Here is a 24,080-nt window from a genome sequence, read left to right as displayed (position 1 = left end):
ATCCAATATAATTTGCAGCAATTATTCCAAAGCCAAAAAAAAAAAAGAGATAATACGTACACACTTCACTTACCTAGAAGAAGAGCGAAATGCTCAGTCGCCATGAAAATGAAATACGATGTGCGAAAAATCTGTCCCTCATCATTAAAAGCAGCTTCGTTTCAACGAGAGATATGAATAGGTATGGTGGTGAATGGCGAATGAAGGTAATAAATAAGTTAACACAACAGCTCGCTCTTGGGAGGATAATGCTTAAGTTTTTATTTTAATCTCCACTTACGGTACAATATTTATAGATTATTTGTTTCGCTCGGACTATGATAATCGAGTAACCGGTAGAACTATTTAATGTTTATCATAACAATGGATATACAAAGGTTACACCAGGTTGTGAATAATGGGGAGAGTCGCGAAGGGGCGGAAAGAGACAGAGTCACGCGGGGGGACGACAACGACGAAAAAAAAAAAAGAAGTTGGACGTATTTCTCTCTCTCTTACCCTACGCATATATGTATATATACGCGAGTGTTTCGTTTCGTTCTCTTTTTTTTTTCTTAGTTTCGAGATTTCAAAATGAAAAAGAGAGCGCGCTCCTCTTCTCCTTGCTCTGTTGTTATTTTTTGCTTCTTCTGCGTCGCCGCCTCGAAAGGGAATCGCGAGAGACTCGAGCGAATGAAAGAAAAGAATAAACGAGTCTTCTTCCTCTTTATCTCGTGCAGACAATGATTGTAAATAAATTAGGTAAACTTGTTACCTGTCTTTATCTAAGGTTCTTTCATTGCCATCGAAACTTTCGAGAGATCGAGCGCATTTTCCCGCATTCGAGAGCGAAAGAACATGGAGGGATTGCGAGTCTCTTGGCAATTAGAACATTGAAAATCTATCAGCGATGGCAATGAAAGCGCGAACGACACCTCGAGATGGCTTCATCTATATACAAGAAAATTTACTTTGAGCTAAATCGTAGGACGCTGCGGAGGAAAATGTTTCCTCGCTTGATTCGTTGATTCGCTAGAATGTTTACACAGTAACACCGACCTTTTTCTCCCTCAATGTACAATATTCTTCTCGTTAGCTTTCCGATACAAAAACTCATAATGGATGCGCTTTGTAAATAATAACGGCAATCCAATAATACCAACGAAACGCAACGAAGGATAGTAACGGCAATTATAACGTGGTCCACAACATGCCTTTTCGTTTCGAATTCAGACGAAACGGAAAAAACTTAACAATATTTATTTTATGTAATCGAACTCGAAGTCTACGTCTACGAACGTAAGATTAACTAGATCCAGTTTTCGTTTTTTCTTCACGGACAGATTCTTAGCTTAGCTAATTCTATTTACAAATATTTTGAGTTATTTACAACTTGTATGTTTTTTTCTCTCTTTTTTAAAATTTTTTTAATAATAAACTATTGGGACCGTCGAGACGTTTTTATTGATGAAGCTCGATCTCAGAGATAGAAATGGAAATGGTAAAAGAGATAGGATAAAGAAGGTATAATTAATACAGCCGAAAAAGGGGTAAAAACAAGAAGAAATGAAGACTTAAATAACAGCTAAAAACTAAAAGAAAAAGAAAAATTATACTGGAAAGGCCGAGATTCGTTCGGGTTTTAAGCGAAATAATCGAAATGACTCGTCGGTCGAATCGTTAGGAACACAATACCGTAAAGGAAGTCCAATTTTCGCGGTGACTTCCTTCTAATTAAAAACGATACATTTTTGTTGAAAAAACACAAAGCAAAAGGAGAAATGACACGAGGTCCTAAATAAATAGACGATAAAAGAAATTTGGTTATGACAGTGCGCTTACAAATAGGTTGCTCTTACAAATTTACAGGTTTTTTCTTTATAATCTGATAAACTTAACACGCTGAAAATGTCTTGGATCCGAATGGTAGGTTTCAAACATAAAATCTTGCGTAATATCCATGAAATTTGGAGGCCTCCGAATGGCACATCAACTATGAAACTTATAGCATGAAGAAGGAAACACAGTCAAGCCGTGCGATTGAACTTTGCTCAAAAAAACAAAGGCATTTGGACAACAGTCGAGCAAAGTGAAGCAATCCTTGGGCGGGACATTGTTGAAAGAAAGGAACGAACGCGGACTGCAATAATTTAGTACTTGAGTTGGGGCTCTTGTCGCAACATGGCTCAGAGCTAGGCCCGATCGGGTCAGAAGATGACCGTGAGCGGCCTACGGAACTCGTTGCCCGGCGCGCCGGGTGCCGTTTGATAGCCGGTGTACTGACTCATCTGGGGTGCGAGCAGGCTTGCTTGAGCTGCGCCCGGGTAGTAGCTGGACAGACTCGCCGCGCCGGGGCTCGAGGTCGACGCCGACGACGAGCTGGCCGACGACGAGCCGGCGTTGTTGTTGTCGTTGTTACCTGACGACGACGAGCCGCTGTTGTTTTGACTCTTGGCCGCCGCCAAGCCGTCGGGCGAGTCGGCGGCGGGCGATCGGCTTAACGAGCCGCTGCCCGCGTTGCCCGGACTCGATTCCTCGTACAGTTTGTTCGGCTCGTAATTCGAGTGACGGCTGTAGTCTGGCAGGGAGGACGATTTTTGCTGGTCCATGTAGAGTTTCGATTGCTCGAAGTAAGCTTTCGTTGCGGAGTCCAGGTAGCTGCGATCCAGGTACGACTTCGATGTCGAGTCCAGATACTTGGGATCCGAGTACATCGACATCGCTAACGTCGACGGCGGCATGTACGCCGCTCTGTATTTGTCTGCTTCCATTGTGTACTTCATCGCGTCCATCGAACTCAACTGCAATCAGACGAGCGAAAGTTTCTTTGAGAAAACGAACAGGGAACAAAGTTCTTGCAACGAGAAAAGAAGGGTGCGCTAGCGGAATTCCTTGAATTCGCGCACGGCAGCAACAAAATAAACGAACGCGCGCCAACCCTAATTAATTTTTTATTCGCCTACATCCTCGGTGATAGCGCTTGTCTATATAAAAATAGCGTTTTTACTGCTGGACGCGATTTCGATATGCAGGTATGCGATGCATAAATCAGAAAAAAAGGCCCCGAAAAATGCTTTAATCCGCGAAAAGAACGCGCGCGTACGCCAATTATAAATTCAGCTCCAACATAAAAGGATATCAGAGAAGTATAGCTCCGCAAGGAATATAAACGAAAACGTGAGAAATGGCGCTAATATAAAAGTCCTTTGTGGAGGTGACAATTTACGTTCGGCTCGGTCACGTCTAAATTTATGCGTAAATTATGCCCACAGCTTCGGCTCCTACTCGGCATCCCGCGGCTAGAGAGCTTTGCACGCGCGTGTTAGTGTCGCAATGCGCGCACACCTGTAAAAACGAACCTTTAGCACCTGCGCGCTACATTCAACTATATCTCGCCTTGGGCGACGAACGCGCTTTGCTTCTCACTCGACGAACTGGCAGCGCGAGAGAGCTGCAGTCGCACGAGCACGCTGTCGTAACCTTATGGAGCTTCTGTTATCGACTCCCTCTTATTTTTTTCATCGACTCATCTCGTAAGTTTGTTCGCGTACTGGCAAAGATAAAAACAAATTGTTAGCTTTGCCTTCTCTTGCGATTCGTTTTCTGCCTTTCTAAACGGCAGTTCAATAACATCGTCCGTCACTACGCTTTCAAAACGATCCGTTCGCGTGACCAATAAATAAATAAAACAACCATTGTCTGGCTGTTAGTCCCTAAAAAAGAGAGGCAACACTAGCTACGAAACGCAAGTGCGCGACTAACGAGCGCACCTGAGCTCTTTTTTTTTTATTTTATCGCCGGGAGATTCCGATCGCAGATACCTACGTATAAATATATATAGGGACCGTCAGATTAAGGAGTCGAGAGAGAGAGAGAGAGGGCTTCCGTCTGAGGGAGTTTTGCCCATAGCCGGCGCGCTGCGCCGACGAATTAATTGCCTCTCGTTATAAATCTCCTCGACGCACGCGTTTGCTATATTTACCTCCTCCGTTCCCTCTGCGCGCTAATAACTCGACACGCCCCTCAGCCTCCGGAGTATGGCTACCGTTTCGACGTTATATCTACCAGCGCGCAAATTCGAAGGTCGAGGCGCTTCTTATTATTTTTTTCTACCGAGAAATGTTATATATACGTTCTGGAACGTTTCTTTTTGTGGGTGGGTTACTTTCGAGGATCCTTAACGGTAGATAGCTATAATAGTTCCTGAAATATCTGCGAACTGCCTGGCATATATAATAAACCGCAGGGCAGTGTTGCGAAACTACAACCGCTGATGGAATGAAAGCAGTTTTTCTTCCGCGAATACGTTCCGCGGTTCGTTCTCCGTTGAGTACAGCCGATTCCGAATATAGCCCGTCAGCACGAAACTCGACGACTTTTAGTAGAACGCGATCCAGACAACTGAAATGACGGTGGATTGGCGCACGCGCTAAGATCGTAAAAGAGGTGCAGCGACGAAGGGAGTCACAGGCGAGAGAGACGCTCGTGTATTCCTAGTATTCGCCTGGGCGTGAGCGAAGAGTTATCCGACTTGGCTCGGGTCTTTTGTCGGGTCGTTAAGCCGCTTTGTCGGCGATGATTTACACCCGCGGGATATAATACACGCGGTCCAATTGATTATTATGATTATCGCGCGTGGTGTTACAACGCTACTGTCTTAGCGTCGCGAGACTCGGCGTATGCGCTTCGTGATTCTCGACGCGCGAGAGAGAAAAGACGACGAGGAAGAGAGGAGAAACAAGCGTCAACGGGCGCATCGCCGAAGGAAGTACCGCTCGTGCAGGCGCGGCTGATCAAACAAGCTCACGCTGTGCGTCGCGTCGCGCGTGGCCCGCGACAAAGGCGCTCGCGACGGCAGGTAGTTAGACGCGCATCGCGAATCCCGCGCGAGCGTGTCGTTCGAGAATCATTAGCGGCAGGTTGCTGCTGGCTCTCCGACACGCGTTCGGCTGGTTACCACCGTGCCGAGAGAGAAAACGAGCAAATTTCACTCGCGCGGAAGCTTTATGTAGCCAAGTTCGTACGATCCTCGAACGTGTGGTCGCGATCCCACGCGAGAGTTCAAGGCCCCGTCAAAGTTATACAGAAAAAGTCGCGACCGCAAAGGAGCGGAAGCCGGACAAAAAAAATGGGGGGGGGGGGGGGGATTGACCAGAGAGAGAAAAGTCGCTGAAGGCACTGACCTGTGCAGGCGCGGTGAGTCCAGCGGACATTGCTGCCGATTGCTGGGCTGCTACTGCCGCGGCCACGCTTGAGAATGATCCGTAGGCCGCTGCCGAGCCGTAATACGAGCTCATTGCTGTCTGGCCGATTCCACCTGGCATGCCTGCAACAGATCAATCAGTCGGATGATTAGCTTATATTTAGATTCCTTTCTCCAGCCTCAGTTTCGATCCAATTGGTTATGTATTTTTACAGCTGCGAGCATCGTTTCCTTCGTCGCAGTCGGCGCAACGCGCGCTCGTTTCGAGCTGTTTGGCGCTCCGAGAAAACATTTGCATAATGAAAGAACGCGCGATGAGCGGGAAAGAGAAAGAAAAAAATGTAAAGCCCCGTACGGAAGAAAAAGGCTGCGCGCCTGAGTCATTCGAGCAAATCAATCGACGGCGTGTCATTTATGGCTCGCGCGCGCTCTCGAGCTGATTGGCGTTGAGACCTGGCGAGATTTATGACCACCGTGCGTGAAAAAAAAAAAGAAGGAAATAAATAAAAAAAATAAACACACATAATGTTGAAGTTGAAAGAAAGAGGGACCACACTAGCAGCTTTTCAAACTGAGGATCGTTGTAGGTTACACCGCAAATTCTATTGTTCCGAAAGCAGTTGGAATTATGTCTGACCAATTTTATCTTTGACTACTTAAGAGAGCGAATGGAAGGCGAATTGTCGCGCCACTAGTAATAACAACTCGCGAGACGCATCTGTACTGCGGATAATTACGTTGCGTACCACTATACACTCAGCCTTGGCTTATATTCAGTGTTTCGACGGGAAGTTTTCTCGACACGCTGTCATCATTGTAATCCAACACTGTCGGAATAATACTACACATTAAGACGTCCTTTGTCCAATAAGTCAAAGTGCACTGTCACTCCGACAAATTCATATTGCAACGATAAGCGCGCGTCGACTCGGCAACTGCCGTTTGACAATCGACTCGCGCTCGCTCACGCGAGAAACAGGAGTTCAGCTAGACGCAAGCGGTTCTCAGGGAAAAAGCAGCGCGAGCGATTCATCCGTCCAAAATATTTAGGCTCGCGCGCAATCGGCTGTTCACTTCGCAATTAGCGCGTGCATCTGTCGAACAGATGCCACGTGCATAATAGTAGGCGAGTCGTTTACACGGATTCGCTTGCTGTACGCTGCCTTTCCATTGTCTCGGAACACAGCGCTTTATTTCGCGTTACGCAATCCTCGGGATATCTCCCTTCCAGGGGCTTGGCTCCCTGTCAAAACCTACGCTGCGCGCGCGCTCTCTCCTTTTTTCCCCTTTCTTTTTGCATCGTACGGCCATTGTTTCATTTAGCGAGATAAAATATATCTTGATAAGGTAACTATTGTCCGCTTGTAAGTTTTGAATTTTTTATTTGATCGATCGTGATATTCAAAGAGGTATGTTCGATCATTAATCAGATTCGATTTTAAAGAAACTGCTTGATTGTTGTCGTTTGAGTTCGTTTAATCATCTTGTACTGGCAATCATTTATTGCAAAGAGTTAAAAAAAAAAGAAATACTCGATATCCGGAAATTGGCAGTTGCAAAGGCTCAATCAAATAGCTGTTTCGTCGAGATTAGTAATGACTGTCACCACTCGCCGTGTTCGAAATTACCGATTCGAGATACGTGCGCGCACGCGAAACAATAGGCACGTGATTGTGCGAGAATAAAAGATAAGCCAGGATATTGCGAGAAGAGAAAGGAAAAAAAGGAGGGTCGCTGAAAAGGAGCCCGCGGGCCTCTCAATTACGCCTCAAGTATGTGCCGCATGGCATTGCACACTTATTGCTCTCTCTCTCTCTCTCTCTCTCTCTTTCTTTCTGTGCGCGCACAAGGGAGAGAGCATTTTTATCGCTGTTGATCTTGATTATCGTTGGGCCGCTTCGTTGCCGGCAGCGGCCCGTCAAGTGCACGGGTAATTAGGGGCTAAATTGATTGGCACTGAATCGCGCAAGCACTCATCGGCCGCGTAGCAGCAGCAGCAGCCAGTCGTTGTCAATTAAAAGTTGACGGGATTAATGATGCGACGTATACACGGCGGTGCTTTTGTAAACGTTTTCAGTGCGCTCGCGCGCTCACGGATTTTCGACTTAACGACTTTACGCTCGCTAAACGCCCGTTGCCCGATCATTGCTTTTAATTAATTTCGCGTGTATAATTGCCCGAATTCCGGGGAAAATCGCAGAAGTCAGCTTAAAACTCTAATTTTGACAGAATGCCCGCCGGAACGTATACACTTCGGACCAAAGCAAACAAGAGTGATTCACTGCGCGCTCGTAGCGCACGCGCGTAGCGTCATCGAGCGTTAATTTAATGCCAATTACGTGACTCGAAGTGCGCGGGTCACGTAATTTCCATTGAGTCGAAAATAAACTCGAGAAGAGAGAGGGAATGTTCCGCGCGAATTGAAAGAAGAAAGCCAGCAGAAAAGAAGTAAAACGGAAAAAAAACAATTATTTACGACGACGCAATAAATCGGCAGAGTGTAACCCGATTAAGGACCCGTCGCGCGTAAATATCCCGCGGACTCGCCCGCCGCGAGGATGCATCGGTTACTGGCACGCGAGGGGGCATAAACCTGTCGGCCAGCTTATTATTTATCGGATTGTCTTACCCTTCTCTCTCGCACGCGTGCTCTCTCTCTCTCTCTCTCTCTCTCTACGACTCGTTACTCCCGAATGCGTTTATGGATTTTTGGCACGTGCGTTCCAAAGACTTGAAAAATAAAATTTGATGGCAACTTACTTGCTCTTAAAGCATCCATAGGTACACTTGGGTAGGGAATACTGTACGGATAGTTGTCTTTTCTGTGTGTCTTTGGCTTTCTTCGTGGCCTGTATTTGTAGTCCGGATGCTCTTTCATGTGCATGGCCCTTAACCTCTTGGCTTCGTCGATGAAAGGCAGCTTCTCGTCCTCCGTTAACAATTTCCATTCCGCGCCTGCAAAATACAAACGAATGCGCCGCGTTAGTAATCCATTCGTGGCCGTTATTTGGAATGTCGACTTTTGCAAACAGAATTGAAGATTTGGAATGTCCGTTGCCGCGCGAGCGCCAAAGGGAAAATAGACCTCTTTCCCTCGTTCATCTTCCTCTTTCGGACATGCCATTCGTGCGCATTTTCGGACAAAGAAGATTGATAGGTTTGCATTTGAAAAGGGCATACGTAATGGATAGCCCCTCTGTCCGAGTTTCATCGATATAGCGATCGCAGCTAATGGATTCCGCGACTCTGCGCTTCTTTTGCTCTCTCTCTTTCAAACGCAGTCCACTACATTCTACGCGATTCTCTCTCTCTCTCTCTCTCTCTCTCTCTCTCTCTCTCTCCCGGTGAGATAACTTATTTTCGGTAGAGGGTGACGCTGTGAGATTCGGCAAATGGATCATCGGAATGGGCATCACTTTGAGCTCGTATCTGTCTGACATAATTAAGGAATTTCCGACTTTTTATTTAACGCAGAGAGTTTCATTCATTGAGATCAGTTTATATACACGAAAGTATTAATATAAGTATGTCAGCCCCAATTTCATCAGCAGTTACAAATAATAACAATGAACACGACAGACACTGTACATTCTATTCCGAATGTTTGAGTAAGACCAAAAAAAAAGGAAACTAGAACAAATAAACGGCACAATGGGAGCAACCAAGCAACGGAACGGGAAACTCTTTCTCGGCTCATTCAACGCGGATACAAAAAAAATTTCCTTCATTACAGATAAGCAGACGAAGAAGAAAAAAGAAGGAAATCTTCAGCACAATAGGATACGAGCTAGCCTCGCGAGCTAAAGCAAATACAGAGCGAGAGAGAGAGAGAGAGAGAGAGAGAGAGAGAGAGAGAGAGAGAGAGACAGGGAGAGAAGTAAACGCATGGCATTTACCTAATATTAGAGCCTATTCAATTGGAGACACTCGTCGCCTCATCTTTCTCTTGTCTGTGCAGCTCCAAGTTCCCATTGTCGCGCTGACAATACGAAAAAACAAGGCGTCATAGATGCGCTCGCGAACGAAAATACATACGTACGTACAGTGGCGATTGACAGAGCAGACAAAAAAAACAAAAAAAAAAGAAACATGAAAAACTAACGCGTACAATACCAAAGCACGTACACGTTGAACAAGAGAGGTGCGATTTTTTTTCTTTTCTTTCACCCGGAGTGTAAGAATTAATTACCAAGTTGCGCGTTGTACATACGAAACGACGAACGCAACATTGTAGAACACTGGCCGGAGGTCAATCGAATGGAACTGCGTGCAGTTGCGGAGACGGGAGAGGAAAACATGCCGCATACCGGGGTATTAGAGCGATATTGTGCAACTAGAGTAGAGTCGTACGTCGTCGCTAGTAGTGGATTCGGCATTCGCGTACATCAGGGAATTTTACACGAGTGTATGAATTCTGATTATTGTTGAGATACCACCTGATTATACGTATTTCACTTTCAACTCTACTCGGCATTTTCGCGACGAGCTGTATGGATCGAATACTTTTGGTGCGTTTTCGACGGAAATAATAAGCGTGGTCATTGTGATAAATGCGAAAAAGACAAGGCTAAAGACGATTGTACGTGTACAAAAGAGTTGATTAACAATGAACGGGAAAAGGAAATTTGAGTGGATACGTGTATGGCAAATTAAATTCTGACGACGGGGAATAAAGCTCGCATTTTAGCGGATATTAATTATTACTCGAACGATGTGAACGATCAGATCCAATTTTGCGCAGCTGCGTCAACTTTCTAACGATAGAAAACGTCCTACATTTATTAAAATGAATTTAAATTCTAATAGAGCCAAACGCTTGTCGAAGAATCTTCATGTTAAACGGTTATCATTCACCAAACGCGAAAAGACTCTAGCAACAATCGCTAGAGGAGGAGTCTTATAAACGTTGCCAAAGCACCACCACCGCGCAGCAACGCGTGCTTCCCCTGAGCAACAAAGAGGCCCATCAATGCCATCAACCCTTTCGCAATTTGAATTTTCCCTTTAGCGCGAGAAAAAGAGAGGGAGAGAGAGAGCAAATGAGTCTTGAGGTTCTCATCCACCCCCGAAACAGTCGGTGTGTCACGCAAACTATGTGCAACGGAAACACGACGCGCATTTACCCGAGCGATTGTTCGTCACGACAAAAAGAAAAAAAATTGCCATATGAAAAGGATACGCAAGTTTTCAGTTTCAGCGAGACAATTACGAAGCGACCTTGCGCCGGCGTCGTGCTGACAAAAGTCTCTTGTTGAATTATTGAAATTTCGTTGGTAAGTCTGGTTCGATTGCCAAAGGAGCGACGATAAGAAAAGAAACGACTAGTATATTTAAATCCCATTAATAAACTGGACGGGCTTTCGTACAATGTTTCTCCGAGATATTTTGCTCGCTCGATGTATTTTTGCGCCGAGTCATTGTCTCACACGCATATATCTCTTTTCTCGCTGGGTTATTGTGATGCCGCGAGGCTTTTTTGTCTTTCGCTCGTTAGAACTCACCTTGCAGCAGCAGCAGCAGCAGCAGCAGCTCGTCTTCTATATATCTCGCCTTTCTTCTCATTGTCTCCGCGTGGATCTTTCGTTTCTTTCTATATCGCCCCTCGCGCGAGCTCGCTCGCTTTCTTTTCTGCCTTGCCTGACGGCAGTAAAGCGAAAGCAAAGTACTATCTCGTTTGTACACCGGACATACACGCGATACACAATGCAACCCTCGACGACGACGACGACGACGACGACGACGACGACGACGATGCCGACGCGTAGAATCCTATTGTCCGGGGCAGTCTTAATCTCGCGCTCAGAGATAATAGGATTTGGTAATCTAAACTGGGCGATTTGGTTAATTGTCACGAAAATTGATGTGGTCTCGACGCGCCCCACAAGAAAAGACGTTCTGCTGCTGGAGAGCGAAGCTTTGACGGATGAGTACGCTTATTGTGTGCGTGCGGTTACACTTTCCTCTTTTTATTTAATGAAGACTCTCCCCGATTGCCTTCGCAGGCAGCTCTTTCAAATTCTGACACGTAAAATATTTCCTTTCTCTCGTGTGCCCAAAGAATATTCAAATGCTATGATTAAAATTATATTTTCCAACGGGATTTCAAAAAGTAACCTACGCAGGAGCAGGAGAATAGAAAAGGGGACAAACGGCAATAAAAAAAAAACTTAGCGGCATTAAAAAAAATCATAAAAAAAGAAGAACGAGGCGCGACAATACGTGACAGAGAGAAGCGCGCGCGATGCGTGCACGACTGCACACACGAGTGAGTGTATACACGGGCAATCGTGTCGAGAGTGAGCCAGAGCATCAAGCGAGAGCTTGCGCTTGGTGCTACTACTGTTATACAGCACTCACACACACACACAGTGACAATGGGGCAAAAGTTGCCCCGGACCTGCTCTCGCGAAGAAACAATGCGAGGCTCTGTCTCGCGCACAAAACGGAGTTTAGCGATCCTCGGGATTTCCAGTTTCCGTGCGCTCGACTCTCTCGCATCACAATGCCACCAAGATAATGAAACCTCCGCGCGCGTGTGTGCGAGTCAGTCTTTTTTTTTTCATCAGAGAGTCGCTTCTTCTTGCCTGGCGATCTGCAGCTTTTTGCGTGACGCTCCGATGGAGTCGGAGAAAAGGATTGCGAGCAGAAGCCTCAAGTGCGAACGCGTAGTTTTCGCGATGTTTTTTCGGATAGCGAGGCTTCATTATGCTCATAATTCTCGACGATTATATTCACGTTTGTCACGGCGCGATAATAGAATCGCACTGAAAAGCGCGCCCGCATTATTTAATCCAAAACGATATTGAATGCCGTGTATATATACTGCAAAGCTGAAAAGGATTTCGAGGTAAAAATACTTTACGAGCGACGACGAGGAGGCATTATGCGAGAAGCCCTGCGGTGAAATAACCTTACCGGCTGTGTGTCGACAATGCTATTATTTCAATGTAATCCATTGATAACGTCAAACAAACGTTATCAGTTATAACGATGGAATAACCGATTTAGTATGTGGCATTGTTTCATGTGTATTCGAAAGTGTGACATTGTGAGCATTCGCGTGGTGAATGGGGGGGGGGGGGGGGGGGGGATCGATCAACGCCAATCACAAAAGGCGCCGTTTTATTACGTAACCATAGAAAATTTCGTGTTGCCAGCGGCGGCATCCGGTCTTCTCTCTCTCTCTCTCTCTTCATAATACTCCATTTGTGCCGCGGCGCGATGATCCAAGCGCTCGCGCGCGCGAGCTTTTTATACCACGCAGCAGCAGTGAAAATCCAATTTAACAGAGAGAGAGAGAGAGAGAGAGAGAGAGAGAGAGAGAGAGAGCGATGGTTACAGCCTCTCGTTGTTGTGAGCTTTTGTCTCGCGCATACGCGCATGCCCGATTTTATTTTGCCGCTCCAAATTATCGCGCGCCATATCGCGTAATCGCGGCTTCGATTGTTCTTGCAAGCCCTCCTTTGTGCACTTGCGACAGAGGATGATTAGAGGCATAAAAATGTCTTTGATTAAATATCGTTGAATAATTCTTTGCACGTTCGTTATGCGTCTAGTGCAAAAGTGTGCATTGTTTAGCAAACGCAGAGAAAGAGAGAGAGAGAGAGAGAGTAAGCGCACTTGGTTCATGGACTCTTGCACGCGGGTGCTAAAGAGAATGCCAAAAAATGGGAGAACGTTTGACATAAAGTTTCGCGACAAGCGCTCAAACACCTGGACAAAAGTTGGCGCCCAACAAAGTAGACAATCGTCACCGAGCGCGTACGAAAAGAACCAACAGTCAGCCGGAAGTACGCGGCGTAATTACGAATTCGATCCTGAAAAATTCATGCCGAGAGCGGCGGCCTTTTCATACGCAAAAAGCCAAGTGTATGTATACCTATATATATATATATATATATATATATATATATATATATATATAAATTAATACATAGTTGACTGTTGAAATAAAAAAGTAAAACGGAGGTAAACAATGAGAGAGAGAAAAGCGCGGATAAAGGCGCGAGAATATTTGCTTAGAACAATGGAGCTGGTCTGGTCTTTTTCCTCGTCCTTCACCTCCGAACTCGAAAGCCATAATGGCCGCCTCTCTCCCCGGCATCGGACAATGCCGTTTATTTAACATCGTTTAAAAAGTACAAAGCCTGTTAATTAATGGATGAAGGCAGAGAGACGACGACCAAGACTTTCGTTGGCTTGGCTCTATCGGAGCGGCCATTGTTTGGCATCGCACTTGGCTCTCTAACACAAAAAGCCCTTCGGGAGCGGGATGAACGGATATATAAGCTACGACGGATTTCAACTCGCTACGCGTGATTGTTCTTAGGCAGACTTTACGAGTGAATGAGGACCGTTTTTAGGCTGCATTCCCGAAATAACCTGCCCATATACATAATTCGATAGCGTCAAATTTTTATTTCCTGCCAAGGCAAAAGAGCATTTCACTTTATAAAAATTACCGTTGAGATATTCATTCATTCGCTTCTCGCAAAACAGAAAAGAAAAATATAATCAGTGCACCGCGCGTCGGCAACAAAAAAAGCTCCGCTTGAAAGAGCCATTAAGCTCGCGCAAAGAGGAAAAAAGGAAGAGATGAGAAGAATAATGAGGCACAAAGGTAAGAACTAGCAGGCAGCTTGCAGGTGCAGTGCGCCAATCAATGCGGCATAATTAGCCCTCTGTACTCTGGCAAAGACAGCAAGAAAGAAAGAGAGAGAGAGAAGAGACGTAAAGCTAAAAGAATGGCACGGAGCAAAAAGAAGAGGAAGAACCGGCTCTAACAAACAATAATCAATGGGACAATGCCTGCGCGAAGCACGACTTTAACGTGAAGACAATGAGATTTTAGACCGAATGAAGTGACTTAGTGAACAGTTTTAAAAAGTCTGCAGATTTCATTGTAGCAGGCTGAAAATCTCGGATATAATCATGATATTTCGACAGAAGCCGTTGTTTAAAAAAAAAATAATAATAATCCTGACGTGCGATTAGAATGTGGGAATGTGCAAAAGGTAGCATTTGTTTCTCGGCATCGGGCGTACAAAAAAAAAAAAACTCGACAACTGCACAGAGAAAAAAAAGAAAGTAAAAAGTCTTGGGAGCACGAGCTACGAGTCACACACCATCATCCCTCTCTGTTTTTCCTTTTTTTTTTTGCCGCTTTCTTTATCTCTCCCAGGCGCTCTTTCACTCGCGCATACTACTACGCGGAATTAAAAATAATCGTTCCCCGGGCGCGCGAGGTAAGTTCGTGGATTTTCATGCCACCGCGAGAGTAAGAGAGAAGCTCTTCTGTGTCGTACTTTAGCATTCGTCGTTAGTACAAGCAGTTTTTTAAGTGCTCTTGCACTCTGTGCGTATATATTTTTTTTCTCTAGGCGAAATCTCGAGTGTGGGCGTGAAATGAGATAGAAAATGTTTTCTTTTTGTCCATACGCGAAAGGCGTATGTTGAATTTTTGTCGCGTGGAATCGGATGGAAAGGCAGATGGATTTGAAATTTTCACGACGAAATTAAAATGAATGTTCAATTTAACACGATTCTCAATTTTGGATTTTCATCAAGGTAAAGACATAAATTTCGCGAACACTATGGTTCCCCTTCAAATTGTAAAACCAATTGGAAATTTTACGTTCGATTACTAATGTAAAATGAAAGTTGGATTGCTACCCATCGACGAAAATACTTTCCAATCACGAAAATGACAAATAGAAAATATCCCTTGCAGGAAAAAAAAAAAGAAGAAATCGCCCCTATCCCAGCGCAGAGAGCGAGCGCGGGAGCAATCGAGAGGAAGAGACTCGCGCGTATACGAATTCGATATTAGTTAAGGTTCTATAAAACGAGGTATACGAGCGGATGACAAAAGCCTTATAGTGGGTTTCTTTGGGTTCGAGAGTCTGGAAAGGCATGCGCGCTTGCGTCCTAGGCGAAAATACTTCATTAGGATGAAAGCTCTCTCTCTCTCGCTCTCTCTTCCCTCCGCTCGATATATACTTTATCTCCGCCCACTTCAACCCCTTTTCTCTCTCTCTCTCTCTCTCTTTCTCTTGTCATCGCGCGCACGCGCTCTTTTGACGTCCCTTCTTCTTCTTCTTCTTTCGCGCATGTATATAAAACGCGCGCACAAAAGGAATATAAAAGAAGAGGACGCGCGCGTTTCACACCCGCGCGATCGCAAACGACTACCCTCACGCGCCTGCTACCGCGTAGGCGGAGAAAATGGATATTACGTTGGCGCGCGATTGCTTCTTCTTTTTTCCTCCCCTCGCTCGCGGGTCCTCCCGCGTCTGTTCTCCGACGCGCGAGCACGTGGTGGCGATCCGTCCTCGGGCGGTTCGCGCGTCCGAGCGAGTTTAGCCACGACGACCAAGTCGAAGTTCTCAGCCGCCTCGACGGGCGACGATGAGCGAACGGCGACAGAGGCGCGCGCGCGCGCATACTATACCGATTCGCCAAAAGACCACGCTGCGCGCACTTTGCGCGAGCGACTTCCCCCCGCCCATCGGCAGCTCGTGTCGCGCGCGCGCGTTCGACGACGACGGCGACGAGCAAGCGCGATTGCACGAGCGTGTATCGCGCGTGCGATGCGAGAAAACAATTACAAAACGAGAAATAAGCGGGGATATACGTGTGCGCGGGAGGGAGGAGAGAGATAGAGAGACGACATTTGCGCGCCGGCGCGAGGATCGATCGGGCGAGCGAAGCGTAGAGAGAGAGAGAGGGCGGAGAAAAGATGGACGATGGAGGGAGCCGTGGTATACGTATATATTCTCTCTTAATGGCGCTCGATGCACTTCTATATCCCCGCTTTTTCGCGTGCGACGATCGGCCCATGCATCTGCGCGATACGGGGGTGCGGGACGTAGATGGCTGCTTCGCCTGCTCTGCCCGTGCGCTACTTCCACATTCGTGCACGTAGTGCGAGGCTCATATTCCTATTCGTATAGCTGTTCGCGGCTTGCCTCCGCAAGGCGCGTATCATTCTTTCGGCGCTCATCTCTTCCGCATACGAAGCGCACGGCCAACGAGCCCGCCAAGTTCGACGGCGCACACGGGGATCCCGTCTTTGCAAAGTACGAGCGAGCTATTTGCGCCGAATGCCAGCTGCTCGTCGGGCCGCTCTAAGCAGGCGAATCAGAGTGAATCGGCGCTCAAGTGTAATTGCTCGGCTTGCCGAGGACGTGTAGCAAGTTGCAATTGAAAGCCGCCCGAGCTCTCGCCGATTTAGCCATTTGACAACTGCGGGCCTTATCTCGTGCACCTGCGAAACTTCGTTGCGAGGGCCTCCGCTTGGAAATTAAGACGCGAGCGCGCGAGGGACAATGGCTCGTGCGCGCATAGGCGAGCGCAGAGCGATAAAATCGCATTATACGTCGCGAAGCGCTTATAAACAAGCGAGCTCCCTCCGGCTCGCGTCACTATCATATGTGTGTGTATATATATATAAAGCATTTTTTACGCGGTAGTGCGACAATGGGTTCGCTGTCGAGTCCTTGCATAACTAAAGGCTCGCGTGGGCGCGAGGCATGAAACGAGCGATTCGCGAGAGAGGGAGAGAGAAGCTCCCGTCGCGCACCTTCATTGTCTCGCTTGAATTTTAAATCTCACGCGGACGTTCGGGGGATACGCGTGTGTTGTGTGCGCGTGTAACGCTGGGCGCCCGCGCGGAATGCCAGGCGAGGGTGAGGTCTTGATAATGTCTTGGCGACGGCTGTGCCTCCCATTACGCCGAGTGTGCACAATGTCGCCGCGACAATTTTACGGCCTCCGCATTTTTTATCGCTGGAAAATTGAGCGCCAACTGCATAATTCACAGGTAGTCGGGGTCAACAAACGCAAGTGCTCATCGCGAGAACGTTTCATCATCGATCGGACTTGATACGCGTCACAACACAGCGCGGAAGAGGGTGGCAGAGATCATTAGACTTGGGGTGGTTGCGCACGTATCGCCCGAAGCGATGCGGTGGCCAACAGCCGGTTTAATACGCTCAACCACGCGGATATCATCTACGTGAAACCAGAGAGTTGGCCACTCCGAAAGCCGATCGACGCTTTGTTTTTTTTCATTTCCCATGCGGAAAAGACAGTGGAGCTGGTGTTCTCGCACCCTTGGGACGACTTTTCGAGCGAGGGGTCATCGTCATTCCATTGTTCTCGCTTGATTATTGAATATTCGAGCTAATTAATCGACAATTTTCAAGGACAACGCCTCTGCGCACATGAGCATTAGTGGAAAAGCGCAAAAGCGCTTCTTTCAGTAGCACGCAGATCGACGCCCAATTACTCGTCGGCGTGACAAAGGGAGAAATCTCGACGGGGATTTAAAGGAAAACCGTCGCAAAAGGCTTCTTTGCAAAAAAAAAAAAAGAAAAAAAGAATGCAAAGGATTTTCGCCCGTAGAATGATGATAAGCCGTCCTCTGCGCGCCCTTTATGTGGCACGTCGTCAGAGCGACAGAAAGAGAACACGAAAATATATATCCTCAAAGACGTACACGTGCTACGGATGTATTGTGCGATTTGTGGCAATATTTTTTTCATCGAAGGCAAGCTCGGAAGAATGTTTTTAATTAAACGAAAAGAAAAAGCAGCACTTTGCTCGTGCGCGCCGAAACAAAGCTTTGATAATAACGATTGTACGCTGTTTGACGCGCGCTCGAGAGGGAGAGAGGGAGTTTAAAAAAAAAAAAAAAAGAAAAAAAGAAGACCGACTCATGAGCACCACTGCAGCCTCGTGCACACGCACAGGCAGCAGTGTGTAAAAAGGTGCGGGACACAAAAGCCAAACTGCATAAGAATGCTGAAAAAGAAAAGCACGTAGCTGTACGCGCGCATAAGAGAGAAGCCCCGTAGGCACTCTCGGCGTATCGCACAAAAGAGTTCCAACACCGTGCCCCTTTGTCGCCGTGTACGTACAGAAACGCGGAGATGGAAAGAAGAACTCACCGAGCCTCTTGCTGATCTCGGAGTTGTGCATCTTGGGATTCTCGTGGGCGATTTTCTTGCGCTGCGAGCGCGACCAAACCATAAAGGCGTTCATGGGCCTCTTGATGTGATCGACTTGGCTGCGCTTGCCGGCCGCCGCGGCCGCGGCGACGGCGTTGCCTAAGCTTGCGCCGAGGCCCGCCACCGAACCGACCATCGGGCCGACGGCTGCTCCTCCCGGCGGCGAGGCACCCGACATGCCCTGCATGCCGCGCAACGTCTCCTGGAACGAGCCGTCGCACATGTTGCCGCCGGCTCTGAAAGCATATTTCGATTTCTTTACAGCTGCTCTCCAATTCCCTTTTCTGACGGATGTGCGCTCGCTATTGTATCAGTCTTTTTGGTTGGACAATCGAATCGTTTCAACAATAACGCTTGAGAAGAATGTCTTATAGTTTATAATCCTATCCGCAGATGTATGATATTATTACAGTTTGATAGAGCTACGCTTTCGAAATGATTATTCGGCCAGTGCGCGCAGCGCGGTGACCAAAGTCACCGCGTACGCGCGATTCAAGCGAGCGAATTTCCAATCGGAATCCAAATTCGCGAGGACCAATCGGATATTACGCGAGATAATCCATCCAGAGACCACGTGGACGGTAGAATAGGCAAATAAAAACGAAACCGATCTTGTTGTAACAAGCCCGCGCGAGCCTACTTAGCGCTTTCACTCGCTGGCGTCCCACCAGCTTCACTCGCGCCATAAATCCGTCAGTAAAATAAACGCATAAATAACTGTCACGTCGTCTCGCAGGCATTTATACGCACGCACGCGTCGAGCAAGTACAGAGCCAACGCCTTCGCGAGAAATCGAAGCTGCACGCCTTGGCCAAGTTAATTAATCCCCCTTTCGATATCGAGATTAGTTTCAGCAGATGCCAAACTGAAGAACGAGGCGGATTCTCAAACGTCAGCGCCAGAGACGAAATATAGGTAGAGAGAGAGAGAGGAAAATTCGACCGGGAGAGCGATATGCCGATATCCGAAGTCTTCTTCTTTTTTTTTTTTTTTTTTTCAAGTGACAATAGTCTGCGACGACGAGAAAGGCCCTGTCCTCTGCTGTACAAGTCCGGAGAGACGCATTTAGACGAGTATGCTAATGCGTGTGAAAGACACGCGTTATCATATGGGTGGACGTTAGGTCGCGTGTGTGACGAAAAATTTTTTTTTCTTGAACAATTCAAACTTGTCGTCAAATATTTGAGCCCGGAGGGATAATATATACACATCCCGCTAGAAGAGGCGCTACAAACGTGCACGAAAAATATCAGAATTTGCTAGAGCAATTATCCGCTGTAATTTGTCGCGGAGCGAGGCGAAAGGAAAGCCGAGTTTACCGTGAGTTTTTAGGACAGAACCGATAATTAGCGTGGCTCCCGAAAATAGTTTACCCATACGCGACGAAAATTCATTCTGATAATTAACGACAATTACCCCTCTTTCTCTCTCTCTCTCTCTCTCTCTCTCTCTCGAAATGTTTTACATTCGCTCGCGTGAAAATTAAACTCGAATAAATATTCATTAACGGGGTACGTGTGCGCGCACGCGCGAAACAGCTGCGCCGTTAAATGTAGATTAAGCGTTAAGTAAAAACGAAAGAAGAAGGCAAAACGGATGATTTACGTTGGATATAATTCGCGGAGAAATGAGACACTCCTCGTGCGGCTGCAGGCGAGGAGATCACTCGAAAAATGTAGCGGCATTAAATAAAGCGCGCAAGAGGCACGCGCCGCTCGTTCGGTGACTGCAGATCTGCGCGCGCGTGCACGCTCGTAATTGCTTATACATATGCGCGCCCGACAAGCGCGTGCCCTTTGATTCTATCGCGGGCGAAACTTTAAAATGAATCTTACGACCATTAACTGATTCGCTGCCAAGTTCTCCCCCCCCCCCCCCCAAATCGACAATGTCAACCTCCCCTTGGCGTACTCGAACTAACGCAATTATGCTACGGCGCTACTTGAGCCTTCGTTAAAATAAACGTGAAGGAGGCCTGTGGGAGCTTGCACCGCAGATTTGCTTTTCAATGCTACTAAGAGGGGGCAGATCACGATGTGCTTCTTCAGATTCGCCGCGTTAGATATTCGATTCTAGCCCTGGTGATGGGCTGATTGTTTGTTCTCTTCAGTTTTCTTTGTGATTTAAAATGCTGTCTGAGATTTATTAATAATTTTTTTAACGATTGCTTCAAGTTTTTAGGGTTCCATTTGAGTTTGAATTGTAATTTACTTTATGAGCTTACATTTGTTACTTTCGTAAATGATGCGATTACAACATTGAAAGCGTTTTTAGCATACGATGTCTAGATCAGCAAACCCGGTTCAAAATATCATAAAAGTTCATAACACTCATATAATTGAAGCATTACTGTACACAAAACATTGCCATCATCGAAGCGGCGAGTGTTCCCGTCGAATATAACGAAAAAAAAAAACGTCCGACGAAAAGCCAAAAAAAGAGAATAGCTATATATATGTATCGAAAACCTGCAGTAGCGCTCAGGGAATAAAAGCGAAAAGAAAGAGAGAATGTCGCAGTTACGATATTTCGCGTGTGCGAGGGGGTTGCACCCCACCCTCGAGTATCATTCAGGGGGATTAACAGATATATACGGGGGATGAGAGAGAGAGAGAGAGAGAGTCGGAGCCCGAGATTCAGTAAAAGATGCTGGAAGTAATGGCTGTTGACAACGAGGGGGATTAGGAAGTGCTAATTGAATGTTTAGATTCGCCCCGCGGATTCCGTATCTGGGGTTCTATATGCTTGTACTTGTGCTTGGCGGTTGCTTGTAAACGCACTAGATTGGAAATTATCGCTCTCTCGACGGCTCGCAGCGAATGTTATTAATTACAATTCAAATTCTAAGATGACGCTATCGCTGAATATGAAATTCGAAATGTTTTAATTTTGACAGTCGGTATTAATCTCCTCAGAGCCGGCTGTTCAATATTGTTGTAAAACCTTTCGATAACCTCGTTTCAAATGATCAGCCTCAAGGCTACCACGAAACTACCATGGAAACGTTCGCGCGTGGCGCTTAATTACGAAATACACTAAGATTTATCGAGCCGCAAACGAGTGAATTTCTAAGCTCGCCTCGCGCGCGGGACGATCTCATTTTGCGCTCGCCGCTAATTGATTGTTTGTCTCGCCCCGCTTGTGTGCGCGGCTAGGCGCCGCGCAAGGGCAGAGGGACGGGCTTTGCATGACAATGCTCGATTATCCGTTAATCCCCTTGGATTTGCGAGCGCGATAATTTTGATCGCGACGCGTCGCGCCACTGCGGAGTTGAATTTCAATGATGCCAGCGAAAAAGGAACCTCATCTTAATTAATTTGTTATTTTTGCCAGCTCTTTTTCTTACTTTCTTTCGCGTAAGCCGTCGAATTATCAAACGGAGTACGAAATACGGGGTATTTCCTTCATTTTTTACGTTTATAAAGCTGCATCGCTATCTGCGTTGAATCGATTTTGCCGAAATGCACGAAAAAAAGTAAGAAGCTCGATCAATTTTTCAGCCTTTTATTTCCATACGTTTGACGCGAGCTTAAATGTCTATTCGATAAAAACTGGTAGAACAGGTGAATATCCCCATATTCCTCCTTTTTTATCGCCGATTACTAATTTACATACGGATGATTAGCATATACAAGATACCAACTAACTTAGCTACCATGCGGTCATTCGTTTTCCATTAATGCAACGATATCCCTCGAAATTTATTCGTCTCTTCGTCGAAAAATTACGGGCGCAACACTGTTTTATCAGTTCCGATTGCACAAGTAAATGTTATAGAGAGTGAAGATTGCTAACTAGGCGGAAAGAGACGAGCGCACTGAAATGCCAAAGTCATTCATCCGTCGGATACTGAGCAGCAGCAGCAGCAGCAGCGCAGTCGGTAGAAAACATTGAATTGAAAGTGGTCTTTTCGACAGGCTACCGAGCGAGCGAGAGAAAAGGGTCTGCTGTGGGCTATTTGCCATTGGCAAACAGAGACAATACTCGTAAATTTTCCATCGAGTCCTCAGGCTTTTACGGACGACTTCGGTCCCGCGAATGGCGCTGCCCTGGCGCGATCGTATTCTTGTTTTCATAAGCTAATATCGCAGCTCGGGAATTTTATCAACGGGTTTATTATCCGATGTTTACTTTTGCGTGGCGAGAGCCGAGTCTTGACTCCACGCGCGTGCGAGTGCTTGCAATCATAACAAATCGGCGCAGTACGTAACTGCGCGACTATCTGCAATTTAAGCTGACGCGTTTGATCATTGGCGACGCGGTGTAACAACAAATTATATAACTTATCACACAACGCTCTTATCAAGGTACACGTGTCCAAAGCACAATCGTACATTCGATGAAAGTGCAATCGCGCTATTGAATGCTTAATTTATCCTCTACGTTAAACCGATCCCAGTAGATTTTAAATTGTTCGATTATAATTCAAAGTGCTTGGCTCATTGATAACCCTTGAAATGCCTCCCCCCCCCCCCTTAGCGATATAAAACTGGCATCATATAGCTACGGCGCATGGTGCTAATGTCAAGCGGGTGCTCCTTTTATTTATATCCCCTACTCCCGCGCTCGCGATTTGTCGCGCGTCACGGCGTGCCACGGCGGCGATGCCCATAAACTCGACTCTAATTGGAGTCTCGACTCTCTCTCTTTCTCGCGCGCGAACGCACGCCGTACCGCATTTTTAACGCTCACCTGCCTCTCTCTCGTGTATACCGTGACGAAATTTCCTTTCATTCATATTCATGTCCGGTTTATTGCAGCTTTTTGTATTATTATTTAAATGTTCGCGGCTCGTTTTAACTCTTTGGCACGCGTGCATTTTTTTTTTCGCTTTCGGATGGGATAAATACGATTGATGCTGTGTTTTGTCACTACGCTTGTTAAATATAGATAAGCGCGTGCGAGTAGTACGATATGCGTTACGATACGCGCGTAACTCGATCGATTTGAATTTATAAAATTAAATTACACACCATATTGTCATAGTTAGTCCTGATTGGATAATCATGTAATTGATAGCTGCAAGAGTACTCATACGGCAGTATACATATGAGTGTTCCGCAGCGATAATCAAAGTACAATCATTTACATTTGGTTGACCCGCATTAGCGAAGTCTTAAACACGTGGTCTTGTTCGTTTCGCAAAACATTGGCAGCTATTGGCGCTTCCAGTGGAGCTTAACGCAGCAAAACAACCAACGAAAGCGCGACACCTTTCGCTTGAGCGTCGCGCCTGGACCCTCTGCGCGATGGTATCACAGAGCGCGGGCTAAGCTGCGCGACGTGCGAGCGATGGCAAAACAAGCGACCCGTGCGCGAACCTCACCTCATGAAGTGGCCGGCGGCTCGTTGGTGCAAATCCAGCTCAATCGTGATGCCGTGATTGAGACTTTCGTCTCGGCAGCGCTGCAGCGGTATCCCTCTCGGTATCGGCGGCCGATGGTCGAGGAACGTGGGTGAGAAAAACAAACGAACCAAGGAGGCTCTCGCTCGGCCGTCTTAACTGCACGCAGACGAAGGCACCACGACGTTACAGTACGTGTATCCTCACAACAGAACACCCGCTAAACAATGACGCATCACTTCGGATCAGTCATCAAGCATAATACGCGCACTTGCACGAGCCTAATTGCTCGATAATTGTTTATTGTTTAATACACCACCAGTGTGTGGGCGCGTGTGACTGTGTGCGTGCGTGTGTGTGTATGTGAGTGTGTGTGTGTGTGTGTGTGTGTGATCGGCACGCGCGTCAAAGCGAAAGAGAGAGTGAGTGAGAAGACTCTGCGCGCGCGTCACAGCCGTGAGTGAGTAGTCTGGCGGATGGATCCTGGTCCCCGCGCGAGGTGTGTGCTCTCTCTCACTCTCTCTCTCTCTCTCTCTATCTACCT

The 24,080-nt window shown here is 46.7% G+C and overlaps 1 protein-coding gene across 1 annotated transcript; it reads right to left on the bottom strand.

The window, feature by feature from the left end:
* Window positions 1-245: 245 nt before the first annotated feature.
* Window positions 246-23,978, bottom strand: LOC131666718 (transcription factor SOX-2-like). The gene is made up of 5 exons (XM_058939577.1): window positions 23,519-23,978; window positions 18,133-18,428; window positions 7,943-8,137; window positions 5,163-5,305; window positions 246-2,780 (listed from the first exon to the last, which is right to left on the bottom strand). The coding sequence occupies exons 1-5, from the start codon at window positions 23,521-23,523 to the stop codon at window positions 2,187-2,189; spliced, it is 1,233 nt and encodes a 410-aa protein (XP_058795560.1). The 5' UTR covers window positions 23,524-23,978; the 3' UTR covers window positions 246-2,186.
* Window positions 23,979-24,080: the final 102 nt, after the last annotated feature.

The sequence above is a fragment of the Phymastichus coffea genome, unplaced genomic scaffold (assembly GCF_024137745.1).
Source record: "Phymastichus coffea isolate CEN01 unplaced genomic scaffold, Cenicafe_Pcof_1.1 PCOF00060, whole genome shotgun sequence".
NCBI classification, from domain to species: domain Eukaryota; kingdom Metazoa; phylum Arthropoda; class Insecta; order Hymenoptera; family Eulophidae; genus Phymastichus; species Phymastichus coffea.
The sequence above is the reverse complement of the archived record's forward strand: the minus strand, read 5'-3'. Positions and strand labels throughout refer to the sequence as shown.